The sequence below is a fragment of the Tiliqua scincoides genome, chromosome 13 (assembly GCF_035046505.1).
Source record: "Tiliqua scincoides isolate rTilSci1 chromosome 13, rTilSci1.hap2, whole genome shotgun sequence".
NCBI lineage: Eukaryota > Metazoa > Chordata > Lepidosauria > Squamata > Scincidae > Tiliqua > Tiliqua scincoides.
The window spans coordinates 18,684,679-18,697,805 of record NC_089833.1 but is presented as its reverse complement, the minus strand read 5'-3'; the positions used below and the strand labels follow the sequence as shown (position 1 = coordinate 18,697,805).

General features: G+C 48.7%; 1 protein-coding gene across 6 annotated transcripts in view; it reads left to right on the top strand.

The window, feature by feature from the left end:
• REXO5 (RNA exonuclease 5) overlaps nt 1-13,127 on the top strand; it is a 28,299-nt gene that overhangs the window by 974 nt on the left and 14,198 nt on the right. For all 6 annotated transcript variants that reach the window (XR_010795031.1, XR_010795030.1, XR_010795032.1 and 3 more), the window contains exons 3-10: nt 187-313; nt 1,920-2,007; nt 5,024-5,131; nt 5,839-5,927; nt 6,332-6,447; nt 7,203-7,341; nt 12,111-12,205; nt 12,508-12,610. Coding sequence is in view for 3 of the 6 variants with exons in the window: in XM_066640470.1 (XP_066496567.1) it covers nt 187-313; nt 1,920-2,007; nt 5,024-5,131; nt 5,839-5,927; nt 6,332-6,447; nt 7,203-7,341; nt 12,111-12,205; nt 12,508-12,610 (865 nt within the window). In the remaining 3 variants the exon portion in view is untranslated. The remainder of the gene's footprint in view (nt 1-186; nt 314-1,919; nt 2,008-5,023; nt 5,132-5,838; nt 5,928-6,331; nt 6,448-7,202; nt 7,342-12,110; nt 12,206-12,507; nt 12,611-13,127) is intronic.

Here is a 13,127-nt window from a genome sequence, read left to right as displayed (position 1 = left end):
CCTGTTCCTGTTCTGCTGTTTCCCTGCGTGCAAGAAACGGGCTTTGCATGGGTGAAGGTTCAGAAGTAGGGCCCCCTTCCTGCAGTCTGAAGCAGCAGTCTGGAGTTTGACCGCCTTGCTGCATTAGCTCAGAGCGACCGCGGTACAGCACTAAGAGCTTTTGTCTTGATCCTCTTTGTGATGGAGCTGGTGCCACGTTCATCACCAGAGGCACCTCACAGGGGTGGTCGTGGTGATCCTCCACGAAGTGAGCCGGCTTCATTTCTACCAGTACTACTTGCAGTTCAAGCATCTCCGAAAGACATTCAGAAACGTAAGTCCCCAGCCACTAACTAGTAGGAGAGGTTGCTTTAGTTTCTTTTCCTCACTGGGGTGTTGTATGCACGCACGTGCTGTCTTCTCTCCAAAAAGTGTTCTTACTTGAAAATGCTTGGAGGGGCAGTTGGGCCTGAAAATCCAGAGGGAGGTCTCTGAAGAAGACAACTTCATAGGTCAGTGATTCACAAGCTTTCCAGTGCCACGACCCACCTCATTCTCTGCAGTGGGTCATGACGCTTCTAGCCGGAATGACTTAGTGGGAGCCTTCCGAGACCTCTGCAGGGTTGCGCTGGGCCTGTAATTCACTCTGTTGGCTTCTGCGGGCCTCGGAATGGCTCATAGAGTCCCTGAAAGTTGCTTCTGAAAACTAGAAGTCGCTTCTTAAGGCTTTTGTGGGCCATTCTGAGGCCCGTAAAGGCCAACAGAGTGGGTTGTGGGCTTGGCACGACCTGGAAGAGGCTTCTAGGGGCTCCCAGTAAGTTATTCCAGCCAGCAGCATTGCTGGGCCGGCAATCCACCGCACATGGGCCCGCAGCCCACACTTTCATAGGTCAGTGATAGAGCTCACATGTTGCATTTGGAAGGGTCTCAGGTTCAATCCTGGCAGCATTTGCAGGCAGGACAGGAAAAAATTCCCATCTGGAGCCTTTGGAGAGTTGCTGCTAGTCAGTGTGGAAAATTGTGCACTAACTGGCTCAGTCTGTGACTTGAACAGCAGTGTCCTAGGCACAGTTTCTTGTGCAGGATTAAATGTGCCTTTTAACATGTCCCAGACTTTGTTTTGTCTTACTTACAAGCCTTCTGTGCACAGGACACCTCAGATCGATAAACCTCATCAAAAAACACTGTCTTTTGGTGGCCACAGAATGATGCTTCTCGTTTAGAGAAGTTTTGGGGCTTTCCAGCAACCGGAAGCCATCAGTTCTGCTGCTGCCGGCAAGGCACACAGATGAGCTTTCCTGGCTTCTGTCCAGAAATCCAGGCCATTAATGCAGTTATGGGGTATATTCAAATGAGGCTTGTTTTGTTCCCTGATGCTTTCCTGAAGTGTTGCCTCCCACCAGTCATGCTTTCAAAAGCAATAACTAGAGCAGCCCATTTCAATTTCTTTTTTCTTCCCAAGTGCCACCTTTTGTGGGTGCGACACCTTTTATGGGTGTGTGCAAGAACTTGTATTCAGCGTTTGGATTTTGTGCCTGGGTATGAGTGCCCTGCTTTCTCACGGTCAGGCCTTTGAGACATACAAGATCAAATTGGGAACATGCATTCCTGACTTGCTGGGAGCATCGGGCCAGGGAGCCAGGAGTGTGCAAAGATCTGTTTGGGGACTAGATGTAGACCAGGCAGTCGGGAGGATTTCCCTGCCTTAAGATCTGTCTAGCACTGGCACAGTCTGCCTCCTGCAGTTATGGACTGTTCTTCATTGGAGGTTTCAAAGCAGAGCCTGGTGGCCACCTGTCGGGGCTGCTGTACAGAGGAGGGGGTTGACCTCCAAGGTATCTTCCAGCTTTAACATTCTATGATTGTCTCAGACTATAAACAGGAAACATTGATGGTTTGGTTCCATCAGCGTTGTTTGTTTTTAACTATTATTTTAATAGCAGTTCTCCTTACCTCCAATCTCCCGTGGTTTTCTGGAGAGACTTTGTGGAGCAGGAAGCCACAATCACCAGCAAGTTGGCAAGCAAGGTATATAATGGTCTCTTTGTTTATTTTGATTTTAAAGCATTTCTACCCTGCCTTTCCTGCCCTCTGGCAGCTCAAAGCAGCTTACAGTAAAATAAAACATCAAATACCGTATTTTTCGCTCCATAAGACGCACCTAGTTTTTAGAGGAGGAAAACAGGAAAAAAATATTCTGAACCAAACAGTGTAATAAAATATTTAATAAACTATAACAGAACAACATTTGAACCATGTAAAGTGAACAGCAGTGAACAGTGGCATTAAGAACCATTATCACTGTCATTAACAAATGGAGAGACTTAAAGGTTTGAGTACTCTAGTTTTCTGGAAACCCCAAGAACTCATCATCGCTAGAGTCAGAATTTATGAAGTTCACAAAAGCAGGTGCACACAAATAGGGGATCACATTATCTTTCTGCTACAATGATGTTCTGCCAAATTCCAATCCACTGGGCCTCGTGCCCGCTTAAGGCTGATCAGTCCCCCTTGTGCAACTCACCAGTGCAGCAAGCAAAAGTGAGTCCAGTTCGAGTCCACAGATGCCAAGTAAATCAGTCCCATCAATCAGAGTTGCCAAATCAGAGTCCAGAGCCAATAAGCCAAATTACAGTCCAAGGTCAGGTTCCAGGTAGGTTAGTCAAATCCATCAGGGTATCCAAGTCCAGTCACAATCCACAGTCAGATTCCAAATTCAATAAACCCAGTCAGTCTCCTCTCCTACCTCCAACCTGCACTCCTTCAAAACCCACAAACCCTTTCTGCCTCAGGTATCCTTATATCCCTGAGGGCCCTATTGCCTTCCAGTGGCAGCAGCTGTGTAGCACACTCTGCTGGATGCCCAGGCCTTACCCTTAAAGGGGCCACTGCTGACACCACATCTACCTCCTCGACAGTTCTTCCGTGATTCCAATACAAATGAACAAGTGGAAAGTCCAACCACAACTTGAATTCTCAAGACACAACAAACCTCTGGATTTATGGTGATAACTGGGGCTTGTGCAATAAGCAAACACTGGCATTCTGACCAAGGAGACAGTTTTTTCTTTGTGATCGGGGGGGGGGGGCTTACATTCAGATGCTGGATGAGGTGAGTGAAAGCGCCCCTCTCCTGCTGTGTGAGTGTGTGTGGGGGGGGCAGAGCATCTGTAAGAGTAGGGGGCAGCCCGTGTGTGAGAGAGAGGAGGGAAAGTGTTTGTGTTTCAGAGAAGTTGTGATGCTCCAGGCTTGGGGTGGGGGGAAAGAGAGGCTGTGATGCTCCAGGCTGGGGGGGGGGGAAAGAGAGAAGCTGTGATGTTCCAGGCTTGGGGGGGGAAGAGTCTGTGATGCTCTAGGCTTGGGGGGGGAAGCAAGAGTCTGTGCTGCTCCAGGCTTGGGGGGGGGGGAAGAGAGAAGCTGTGATGCTCTAGGCTTGGGGGGGAGCAAGAGTCTGTGATGCTCTAGGCTTGGGGGGGAGCAAGAGCCTGTGATGCTCCAGGCTTGGGGGGGAAGAGAGAAGCTGTGATACTCCAGGCTTGGGGGGGGAAGAGAGAAGCTGTGATGCTCCAGGCTTGGGGGGGAAGAGAGAAGCTGTGATGCTCCAGGCTTGGGGGGGGGAGAGAGAGAAACTGTGATGCTCCAGGCTTGGGGGGGGGAGAGAGAGAGAGGCTGTGATGCTCCAGGCTTGGGGGGGGGGAGAGAGAGAGGCTGTGATGCTCCAGGCTTTGGGGGGGGAGAGAGGCTGTGATGCTCCAGGCTTTGGGGGGGGAGAGAGGCTGTGATGCTCCAGGCTTGGGGGGGGGAGAGAGAGAGGCTGTGATGCTCCAGGCTTTGGGGGGGGGGAGAGAGAGAGGCTGTGATGCTCCAGGCTTTGGGGGGGGGTGAGAGAGGCTGTGATGCTCCAGGTTTGGGGGGCAGAAGAGAGAAGCTGTGATGCTCCAGGCTTGGGGGGAGAGAGGATGTGATGTTCCAGGCTTGGGGTGGGGGGAAAGAGAGGCTGTGAAGCTCCAGGCTTGGGGGGGGGAGAGAGAGGATTTCCTGGGAATAAGCCCCCCTGACTCTAATGGGACTTACTTCAGAGTAGGCATGCACAGGATTGGGCAGCGAGACTGCCACCCCACCCACGCTTTCCTGGGAGTGAGCCCCACTGATTCTGAGACTTACTTCTGAGTAGACGCGCGGGCTTGGGTGCCCTCCAGCGCTGCCACAGTCCGCGCCGGCACTGAGGGAAGGCAGGAGCCCCCCAGCCAGCTCAGCCTCTGACTGCCTGGGGAAGCTGAGCAGAGCAGAGCGAGCGGGCAGGGGCGGGGCCAGGGCCGGGGCGGAGTTTTTGTTTGTTTGTTTGTTTTTTTGTATTCGCTCCATAAGACGCACACACTTTTCCCCCCACTTTTTGGGGCGGAAAAAGTGCGTCTTATGGAGCGAAAAATACGGTAAGTCAGAAACCATAGAATTCAAAAGCCACAAAGCCAGAATCCCGAACTGAAAGGCTCAGAATCCCCCTCTGCCTCTAGAAGCTGAATGAAAAAGTCAGGTCTTAACAGCTGTCCTGAAGATGTGGGGTACCTCCCCAGCAAGGCCTTCCACAAGGTTGGTGCCACCACCAAGAAGGTCCTGCGTCTTCTTGATTGGTCTGGCCAGGAACTGAGAGCAGAAGGGTGCTGCATCTAGTCTGGTTACTGGAGTGGAAGTTTGTAACTTTAAAAGTGTGGGAGGAGTCATGGTTCAGTGGGGCATTCTGGGGCTCACAGTGGAATGGGGCGCAACCCAGAAGTGGTCTCTGGGGGCTCCCAAGAAGGCACTGTGGTGCTACATGGAGCATCATGCTGCAGCCTAGCGCATGCATTTGCAGCACACAGTTTGAGAAATGTGTCATAAGAGATAAAAAGGAACAGGTTGCTTTAGGGTTTCCAATCAGCCTAAAAATCTTATTGATGTTGTGTTGGAGCAGTTGTTTCGTCTTCTCTGTTGCCACTGCTTTGAACGTATTGGAAAAGCGGCCTATAAATATTTTAAATAAGAACAAACGTGTCACGGATTTCAGAGATACAGAAAGATCCCATCGTTCAGAAATACGGAGTGGACAAGCACGGGCTGTCCAGATACGTCCTGACTCTGACGGAGATGCGTTACCATAATTTCCCTCTAGAAGGTAAACTCGGGTTCTTAGGATAGCTGTATTTGTCCTCTGAGTGGCTCCGGTTTACCTGCAGATCACAGCAATTTGGAAGGGGGAGGGTGGCCGTTGCTCTGGGTCTGTATTATCTAATAGGTCTACATGATAACAGGACCTATTGCTGGGAGGAAGTACAGTTGATCCTTCTCATCCGGTGGTTTGGCACCCACAAATTTGACTCAACGCTGCTGAGTCAAACCCGTGTCTGAAGGACCTCCTGGAAGTGACTGGAAGGGTCTTCCAGTTACTTCCAGGAAGTCCTTTGAGAGCTTTCTGTGGATTTCATTATCTGCAGAAATTGGTATCCATGGGGGTCTGGGAACTGATCCCCACGGATACCAAGGGACCGTTGTATGATTATTTCCCTTTTGAAGCTGGGGAAGATGGTACCAAAACAAAATACAGCTGACAGTTTGCAGTCTAGCTTCAAATGATGGTTTATGGCTTATCTTGCCTCAGAGTTGTTCAGTGTGGCTGTCACACCAGAATTACACTTTTTTGGGGCCTTGGATAATGGTGGCTGAACTGAGTCACAGTGACTTGCCAAAGCCCGTTGGTGAGCTTTATAAAGGAGCAGGTTTGGAACCAAGCTTTCTCTGTCTTTGGCTAGTGTGCTAACCGCTATGCCAACTGGCTCTTTGAAGTCTGTGTTAGTTCTGAGATCTCCTTGCTTCTTTCTGCAGGTTCCAGCGACTGCCACCATTTTGTCCACAGTGGTTGCAGCGACCCAGTGACAGACAGCAGCCCTCTCTTCGGGTTGGATTGTGAAATGGTGTGTTGCACGACTGCCCCCCCCAACCAGGAGGAGGGAGTGGTGTTGTCTCTTCCTGCTGCAGCTAGTGCTTGATTTGTAGAATTTTTTAGTATTAAGGTATCACAAAGAGCAGTGGGGCATCTGAAAAAGCTTAGGGATGCAGTTTTAACTCCATGGGAGAGGACCTGCTTTGGCTACTGGAATCCCTGGCTGCATCACCAGGTAAGACTGGGGGAAAAAGACCCCTGTCTGCCAGTCAGTGCAGAGAGAGCTGAGCTTGATGGAGCGCAGGCCAGATTTAGAATGAGCACATCTAAGTGCAGTGTGCTTTTTTGGGAGGAGGTTTGGGCTGTAAGTCAAATACCAAGTTCTTTCGTGATGCAAAGTGTTTGTATATTCTTTGTTTTTAATTTTTTCCCCAGTGCCTCACCGATGGGGGTTCCAAACTCACCCGCATCTCACTGGTGGATGCCAGTGGTCGGTGCATCATGAATGAACTCGTCAAGCCTGAATTCCCCATAAGAGATTACCTCACCAGGTGATAATCAGAAATAACCCCAGTTATTGTTTTATTGTTGTTAAAACGTTTGCTTATTGCTTTTCAGGAGAAGTTCCCAAAGTAATGACTGTAGTGGTTAATATTTGTGTGTGTGTTCCTAAAAGCAACTCGGGTTCTTCTCCTCTTCCCCCTCCCGTGCTCTGGTCTGCAGTGGTTATGTTCATTCTGCAGCCTCAACTTTCTGTCATTTGTTCAGGGCTGAGGGAAGAAGAGACCAGTGGTGCGCAGGTCAGGGTGGGGGCCTCATGACACAGGCTGTGGAGAGACCAGCACCTGGCGGGGGGGGCACTCTTCAGAGGCACAAGGGTGGGATAAAAATATCCGGATGAAGACAGTTAACAAAGAGGAAACGTGGAAGAGAGAAGAATGGTGGACTGGCTCTTTTGTCCTCTGCACTTCTCCTGGTCCTGTTCCTTCTTCCTTTTCCAGTTTAGATAGTGGGAGAAGGAGTGACAGCGGAACCAGGCACCCCTCACCCATCTGCTGCCTGAGGCCACTGCCTCAGCTGGCCTGATGAATGGGCCAACCCCAGCCTGATTCCCCCCTGTGAGTCCAGCTGGCCTCAGCTGTGGCATTTGAGGCTGGATCCTGGGCAAAAAGGAAAGGAAGTTGATGGAGGGGATCTCGGGTCAGATGCCAGGTCAGAGGTTCTTCCCATCTTATTGCATTGGCTTGGCAGTCTTATTGTACGTGTTTTCGAGAGGCACTGACTCTCCCTTGCTTGTGTTTGGAAGGTACTCGGGCATCACAGCACAGCTGCTACACCCGGTCACGACTAAGCTCGCTGCCATCCAGGACCAATTGAAGAAGCTGCTCCCCCCCGATGCGGTTTTGGTGGGCCACTCTTTGAACTTTGACCTCCAAGCACTGGAGGTGAGTAGCCCTTCTCCATTGCTCCTTTCTATCAGGCGGCTTTTGCATCTTGTCTTATTTCACTTACTTGTGTCCTGCTTTTGATGTTGGTAGACTTGCAAGTCTCAGGTAATGCGACAGACCGAAAAACTCAGACTGCTCACCAGTTGGCTGTTTTGAAGGTGGATGGCCCTCTTTCTGGCTGCTCTTCTCAGCCTCTGTGTTTGCGGAAAGAACTGGGCAAGTAGCGAGAGGCCTGCAGCTGGAACAGCAAGATCTGATAGCTACTTGAAATCTGCTTGCCCTGAAATATACAGGAGAGGCAGTGTGGTGCAGTGGCTAAATCTCTGATCAGGCCCAGAGAGACCCAGATTGAAACCTCCAGCCGACCACGATGGTCACCAGGGCCACTTTTTGTCTCCCAATTTAAGCCTCCTCACACAGTTGTTGTGAGGATGAATTTGGGCAGGGGGAGAGAGATCAACGGAAGTCATACTGGCTGAAAGGGACAAAATATCACGAAACAATGGGGTTTATTTTCTAGTAAGTGCATTTTCAGATCAGTATGTCAACCAATGATGAGAGACAGCTGTCATAGTGCAGTTTCCTGCTTAACTGAGTAGAGGCATTTTCTCATGTGGTGCTCCTCTTATATTTAGCAGGGGGAAGAGTAACTGTCCCTTTCACCCCAAGAAAGTCTCTTCTAATGGCTGTTTGCTGGTATCCCTTTTGTGTTTTTTTGAGAATCTGAGCCCTTTTGGGACAGGGAGCCATTTAGTTATTTGATTTTCTCTGTAAATGGCTTTGTGAACATTTTTGTTGAAAAGCAAAATAATAGTAGTAATAATACAATGGGGGCCACATCAGTGGAACCCTTATCCACAGATCAGGTCCACGGCCCCTCCTCGCGTGCTTTCCTGGGCATCCTAATGCCTTATAAGGCATTAAAAATGTCACTTCCAGTTTTACGGAAAAACTGGAAGTGTCTTTTTTGCCTCTAAGGCTCAGTCTGCGTCTGGCAGAGGCCGTGGACAGATGTCTGCGGCCTCTGCTGGGCTCAGAGGACCCTCCAGTGATGAGGGTGGGGGTCAGCGTCCTCTCTCATCTGTGGATTCAGGTATCCATGGGGGGATTCTGGAACAACGATGGCACAATAGTAATGATTTTTGCCACAAAAGAACAGGTACTGCAAACAAATGTTACCAAGGTTAAAATCCAGAAAGCAGGTGCAAACCCTAAGTGCAGGCTTTGCCAAGAAAAATAGGAATGTAGTAAAATTGTACAGGCAGTTTACAAAGTCAGACACAACAGAGTTGTAAAATTAATCGAGTGGTCATTATGTCAAAAGTATAATTTGCCAGCATCCAAAAATGTTTGGGAACATCATGTTGAGATGGTGTTGGAGAATGAACAGATCAAGATGCTTTGGGACTTCAAAATAAAACAAACCAACCCCTTGAACAAAATACACCTTGAATCAAAAGCCATTTGGTTATTTGATTTTTCTCTGTAAACCGCTTTGTGAACTTTAGTTGAAAAGCGGTATATAAATACTGTTAATAATAATAATAAATACACCTGATATAGCAATAATAGAAAATCGAAATGTCTGGCTAGTTGGTATTGCAATTCCTGGAGATGCCAGAGTCTATGCAAAAACTAGAAAAAATGACAAAATCCTGAGACCTGGCCATTGAAATCTATGGACAAAAACATACCATTGTCATCGGGGCACTTGGAACCATCTCAGAAGGCTTGTGAATTATTTTAAACAACTGTAGTTTACTGAAATAGCACCATTAGATCTGCAAAAAACGGCACTTTTAGGAACATTGTACGTACTGCGCCGATACCTAATTGATACTTGGGTCTCAGTCTGAGACTTGCATCAGTTACTGAACACCAACAAACATCTGTGTTTCATGTAGTTTGGAATAATACTAGTAATAGTGTAGTGATTGTGGGACTGAGCCATGAATCAGTACTTGCTCCATTTGAATCTTGACTCTCCCATGAGCACATTAGATGGCCTTAGGAAACCATGCTCTTTCGACCTCAGTATTCTGCAAAATGCATGCAATCCTACTTCCTTACTTTATAAGTTGGTTGGAAAGATAACATCAAAGTAATACCTGTCAAGTGCGTTGTGCACTCAAACAGCACTAGACAGACCTCACTTGGAATACTGCATCCAGTATTGTGCATCACATTTTAAGAAGGACATTAATATGCTGGAATGGGTTCAGAGGAGGGCAGCTAAGATGGTGAGGGGTCTAGAGAGTAAGTTCTAGAGGAATGAGGTTAAAAGATCTTGGGATGTTTAGCCCGGAGAAGACTAAAGGGAGAAACGAAAACCATCTTTGGTTATCTGAAGGGCTGTCGCACGGAAGAAAAGAAGGGCTGACAGTCTGTGGCGCTGAAACTGCTGGGAAGCAGGATTAGGCTTGGCACGAGGAAGGATTTCCTAACTGTGACACCTGTTTGGCGTTGGAACAGTTTGCCTCATGAAGTTGGGCGCTCTTCCTCCCAAGAGGTTTTCAAGCGGAGGATGTCCGAGGTGCTATTAACAGTCGTGTGCCCTGAGCAGGGGGTTGCGCTAGATGACCTCCAAGGTTCCTTCCAGCTCTGTGATCCGTGAAAGTGCAATACGGATGCGAAGTGTTGCATTGTTCATTTCCGTAAAGCAAGTCTGACAGACCCACACAAAGGCCTGTTGTTTCTGATGGCTCCTCAGTGCAGCCTCCCAGCCTCGCCATTCGTCAGCCTTAAATAAGACTGGGGAGTTTTTTAATTGTGAGGTTGTCAGCTGAAAAACACACATTCCAGTTAAGCAGAACCTGAATTCTTTCTGTTGCTGCCACAGTGACTTCACCAGCTCATGTTCTGCCTGCTTCTTGCTGGAGCTTTTGTTCTTCCTCCCTCCAGCTAGAAGACAGAAGCGTTGCAGGGGGGAACTCCTGCTTCCAGCTTCTACTGCAATTAAAATTCTTAGTTGTAACATAAGAAGTTGGGGATCTGCACCACCAAAATTGGCAGCAGGTGAAAAATTGAAAAACAGTCAGGGTGGGGGGTGCGTGGTGTTTTTCTGGGAGGAAGCGTTAGTCTGCCCCCTTCCCTTCCTCTTGGAATTGGTTTTGATTGTTCCTGGAAACATTTTGTCTGCTGTCTAAACAATGGGAATAGCTGTGGTCTGCCTCTGAGCTGCTGGTGAAGGTCCAAATTACACAGAAAGCGGGTAGAGCCATGACCAGGGATCCCAGCATCTCTCTCTCTCTCTCTTTTTATGTGTGTTCTTGGAAGCAGGAGGTGTCTGCAAACTATTGAAGACGCAGAGCTGGGGTGGGACCAACTAATTTCTTTGTACCATATCCTCTGTTGAGTCCTGCACCCCAGTCTCTGAAGGTATTATGTAAATGTTCTTTATAATATTAATGATCTCCCATCTTTTAAACCAGGAGTGTCCAAACTTTTTGGCAGGGCCACATCATCTCTCTGACACTGTGTCAGGGGCCAGGAAAACAAAGAATTCATTTACATTTCAAATTTGAATAAATTTGCATAAATGAATATATTAGAGATGGAACTTATATGAATGAATGAAGGTCTTGCAATAGCTCAGGGCCTATAAAAGGCCTTGCACAAAGCAAGGCCAGCCTTTTCTTCACTGCTGCTGCTGCATCACTCACATGAAACAGCAAGCAGGGGAGGGAGCCCTTGCCCTGCAGCTCACGCAAGAGGTTGAAGTCACCCTCACGCTGACAGCAGCTGCGTCAGGCCAGCGTGGGCTGCAGCAAGTATCCAGAGGGCCAGAGGCTCATTGGAGACTGGGGGCTCCCCGCGGGCCAGATTGGGAGCCCCTGAGGGCCACAAGTGGCCCCCGGGCCAGGGTTTGGGCACCCCTGTTTTAAACAAACATCTTTTAAAAGTTCATTAAAGCAGTTTTTAGCACAAAAGAATTTGGAAGAGGTTTGCCTGTCCCCAAAGGGCTCAGTCTTTAAAAAACAAAGCAAACAAGACACTCTGCAGACACCAGCATACAGCCACTGGAAAACGACCATCTGCTGAGACAAATGGAAACAGGGAAGCTGAATTATTTTAGGGCCCAATCCTTTCCATCTTTCCAGTGCCAATGCAGCAAGTGTTCCTTTGCCTTGAGGAGGCTCCCCACTGTGGGATGCAGCACACACCCCGTTGGCACAGCTTTATCAGTGCTAGAAAGTTGCACAGGATTGGGCCCTTAGTTTCTTAATGTAGTTCTTTTGCTAATTCCACTGGGAAGGAAAAGTACAATATGGACACCTGACTTTCCCGCCCCACGTCCACCCCCCGACCCCCCTCAGTAGGCAGCAACACACATCCACAAGGGAGTCTCCCTTCTGGATTGCTGTGGACAGGTAGTTTCACATGGAGGGAGGTAGTTCCCTGGATTTCTTGGCAGTCTTCAAACGTAATAAAAATTGTGCCCAGAAACATGTCTGTTAAGCCATTCAGCCTAAACAGCAGAAGTGAGGTATGGCTAAACCTTCATCTTGGTCAAGAGCAATGTAGGTGCCTCTGAAGAGCCTTCAAAGACAGCCCCATCTACAGCACACTGTGGCCGTCAGTCATGAGGGGACCAGTGCATGGGCTCTTCTCTACATGCAGAAATCTAAACAAATTTGGTGGCTCTCCCCCTTCCAGAAAAAGTTTGCAGTGATGTGATTCCAAGTGTTTTGTGGAATACGCATCTCAACTTTAATAAGGCATCGTCCAGATCTTCCTCCAGTGCTTTTTTCTCCTTTGTTTTTCAGATGGTTCATCCAAACATTATAGACACTTCGCTTCTTTTTGCCAGGAAAGGGGGCCGGCGGTTCAAGCTGAAATTCTTAGCAGAGGCAGTTTTGGGGTATGGCTATTCCTGGTCCTCTGTCTGCCCCCTTCTCCCCAGTAATGGCTGCCAGTATTGTTTAATGAGTAACCTTTTCAGATAGTGTCACAGCAAAAGTACAGCATTTCCAGACCGGCTTTTTCCAGTGTCAGACACCTACTCAGCCTGCAATCCTAAATGTGTCTTGGGGCATAAGGCCTTATTGAACACAGTGGGGCTGACTTCTGAGGAAGCCTGCAGGATACTACTGTGCATCCAACAGCCACATGCCCCTGAAGTCAGCACTTTCCTGCCTTCACCTTTTCTTTCCTATGCTTCAGGAAAGAGATTCAGCGAGAAGACCAAGAAGGTCATGATCCCACAGAAGATGCCAGATGCGCCCTTCAGTTGGCCCAGTATTTTATTTGCCAAGGACCCACAAAGGTAAGTGCCTGGGTGGCATTTCTTGTGTGTTTCCTTTTCAAGTTCCAAGTATTAAAGCTTTGCCTAAGACCTCCTTTGAATGACTCTGTCCCGTCCCCCCGTCCCCCGCACTGCACCTTGTGCTCGGAGTAACCTGCTGGAACACCCGTGAGGCGCTTCCTTCAGATCCCTTCCCAAGACCCTCCTCCATGCAGCCTGTAGTGCCACCCTTGACCCTTCTCCGCTACTGCAGCAGTGCTGAAGTGTAAGTAACTGAAACCGTCTTTCACGCCTCCTGCCTCTGCCCCAACCTCCACCCATTGTAAGCTCTTTGGAGCAGGGATTTGTCTTCTCATTGTAGTTCAGTAAAATAGCATGTATACTATACGTAATGTGCCATCGCTTGGCATGGCACTGTACGGAGCATCACCAAGAAGGCAATACCCTGCTCCGAGGAACTTGCAGACTAAAGTTTGTCACAAGGGGAGGAAGAAGGTGGAGGTGAAAGTAAACAGGATGAAGTGTGTGCCTGGCTTTG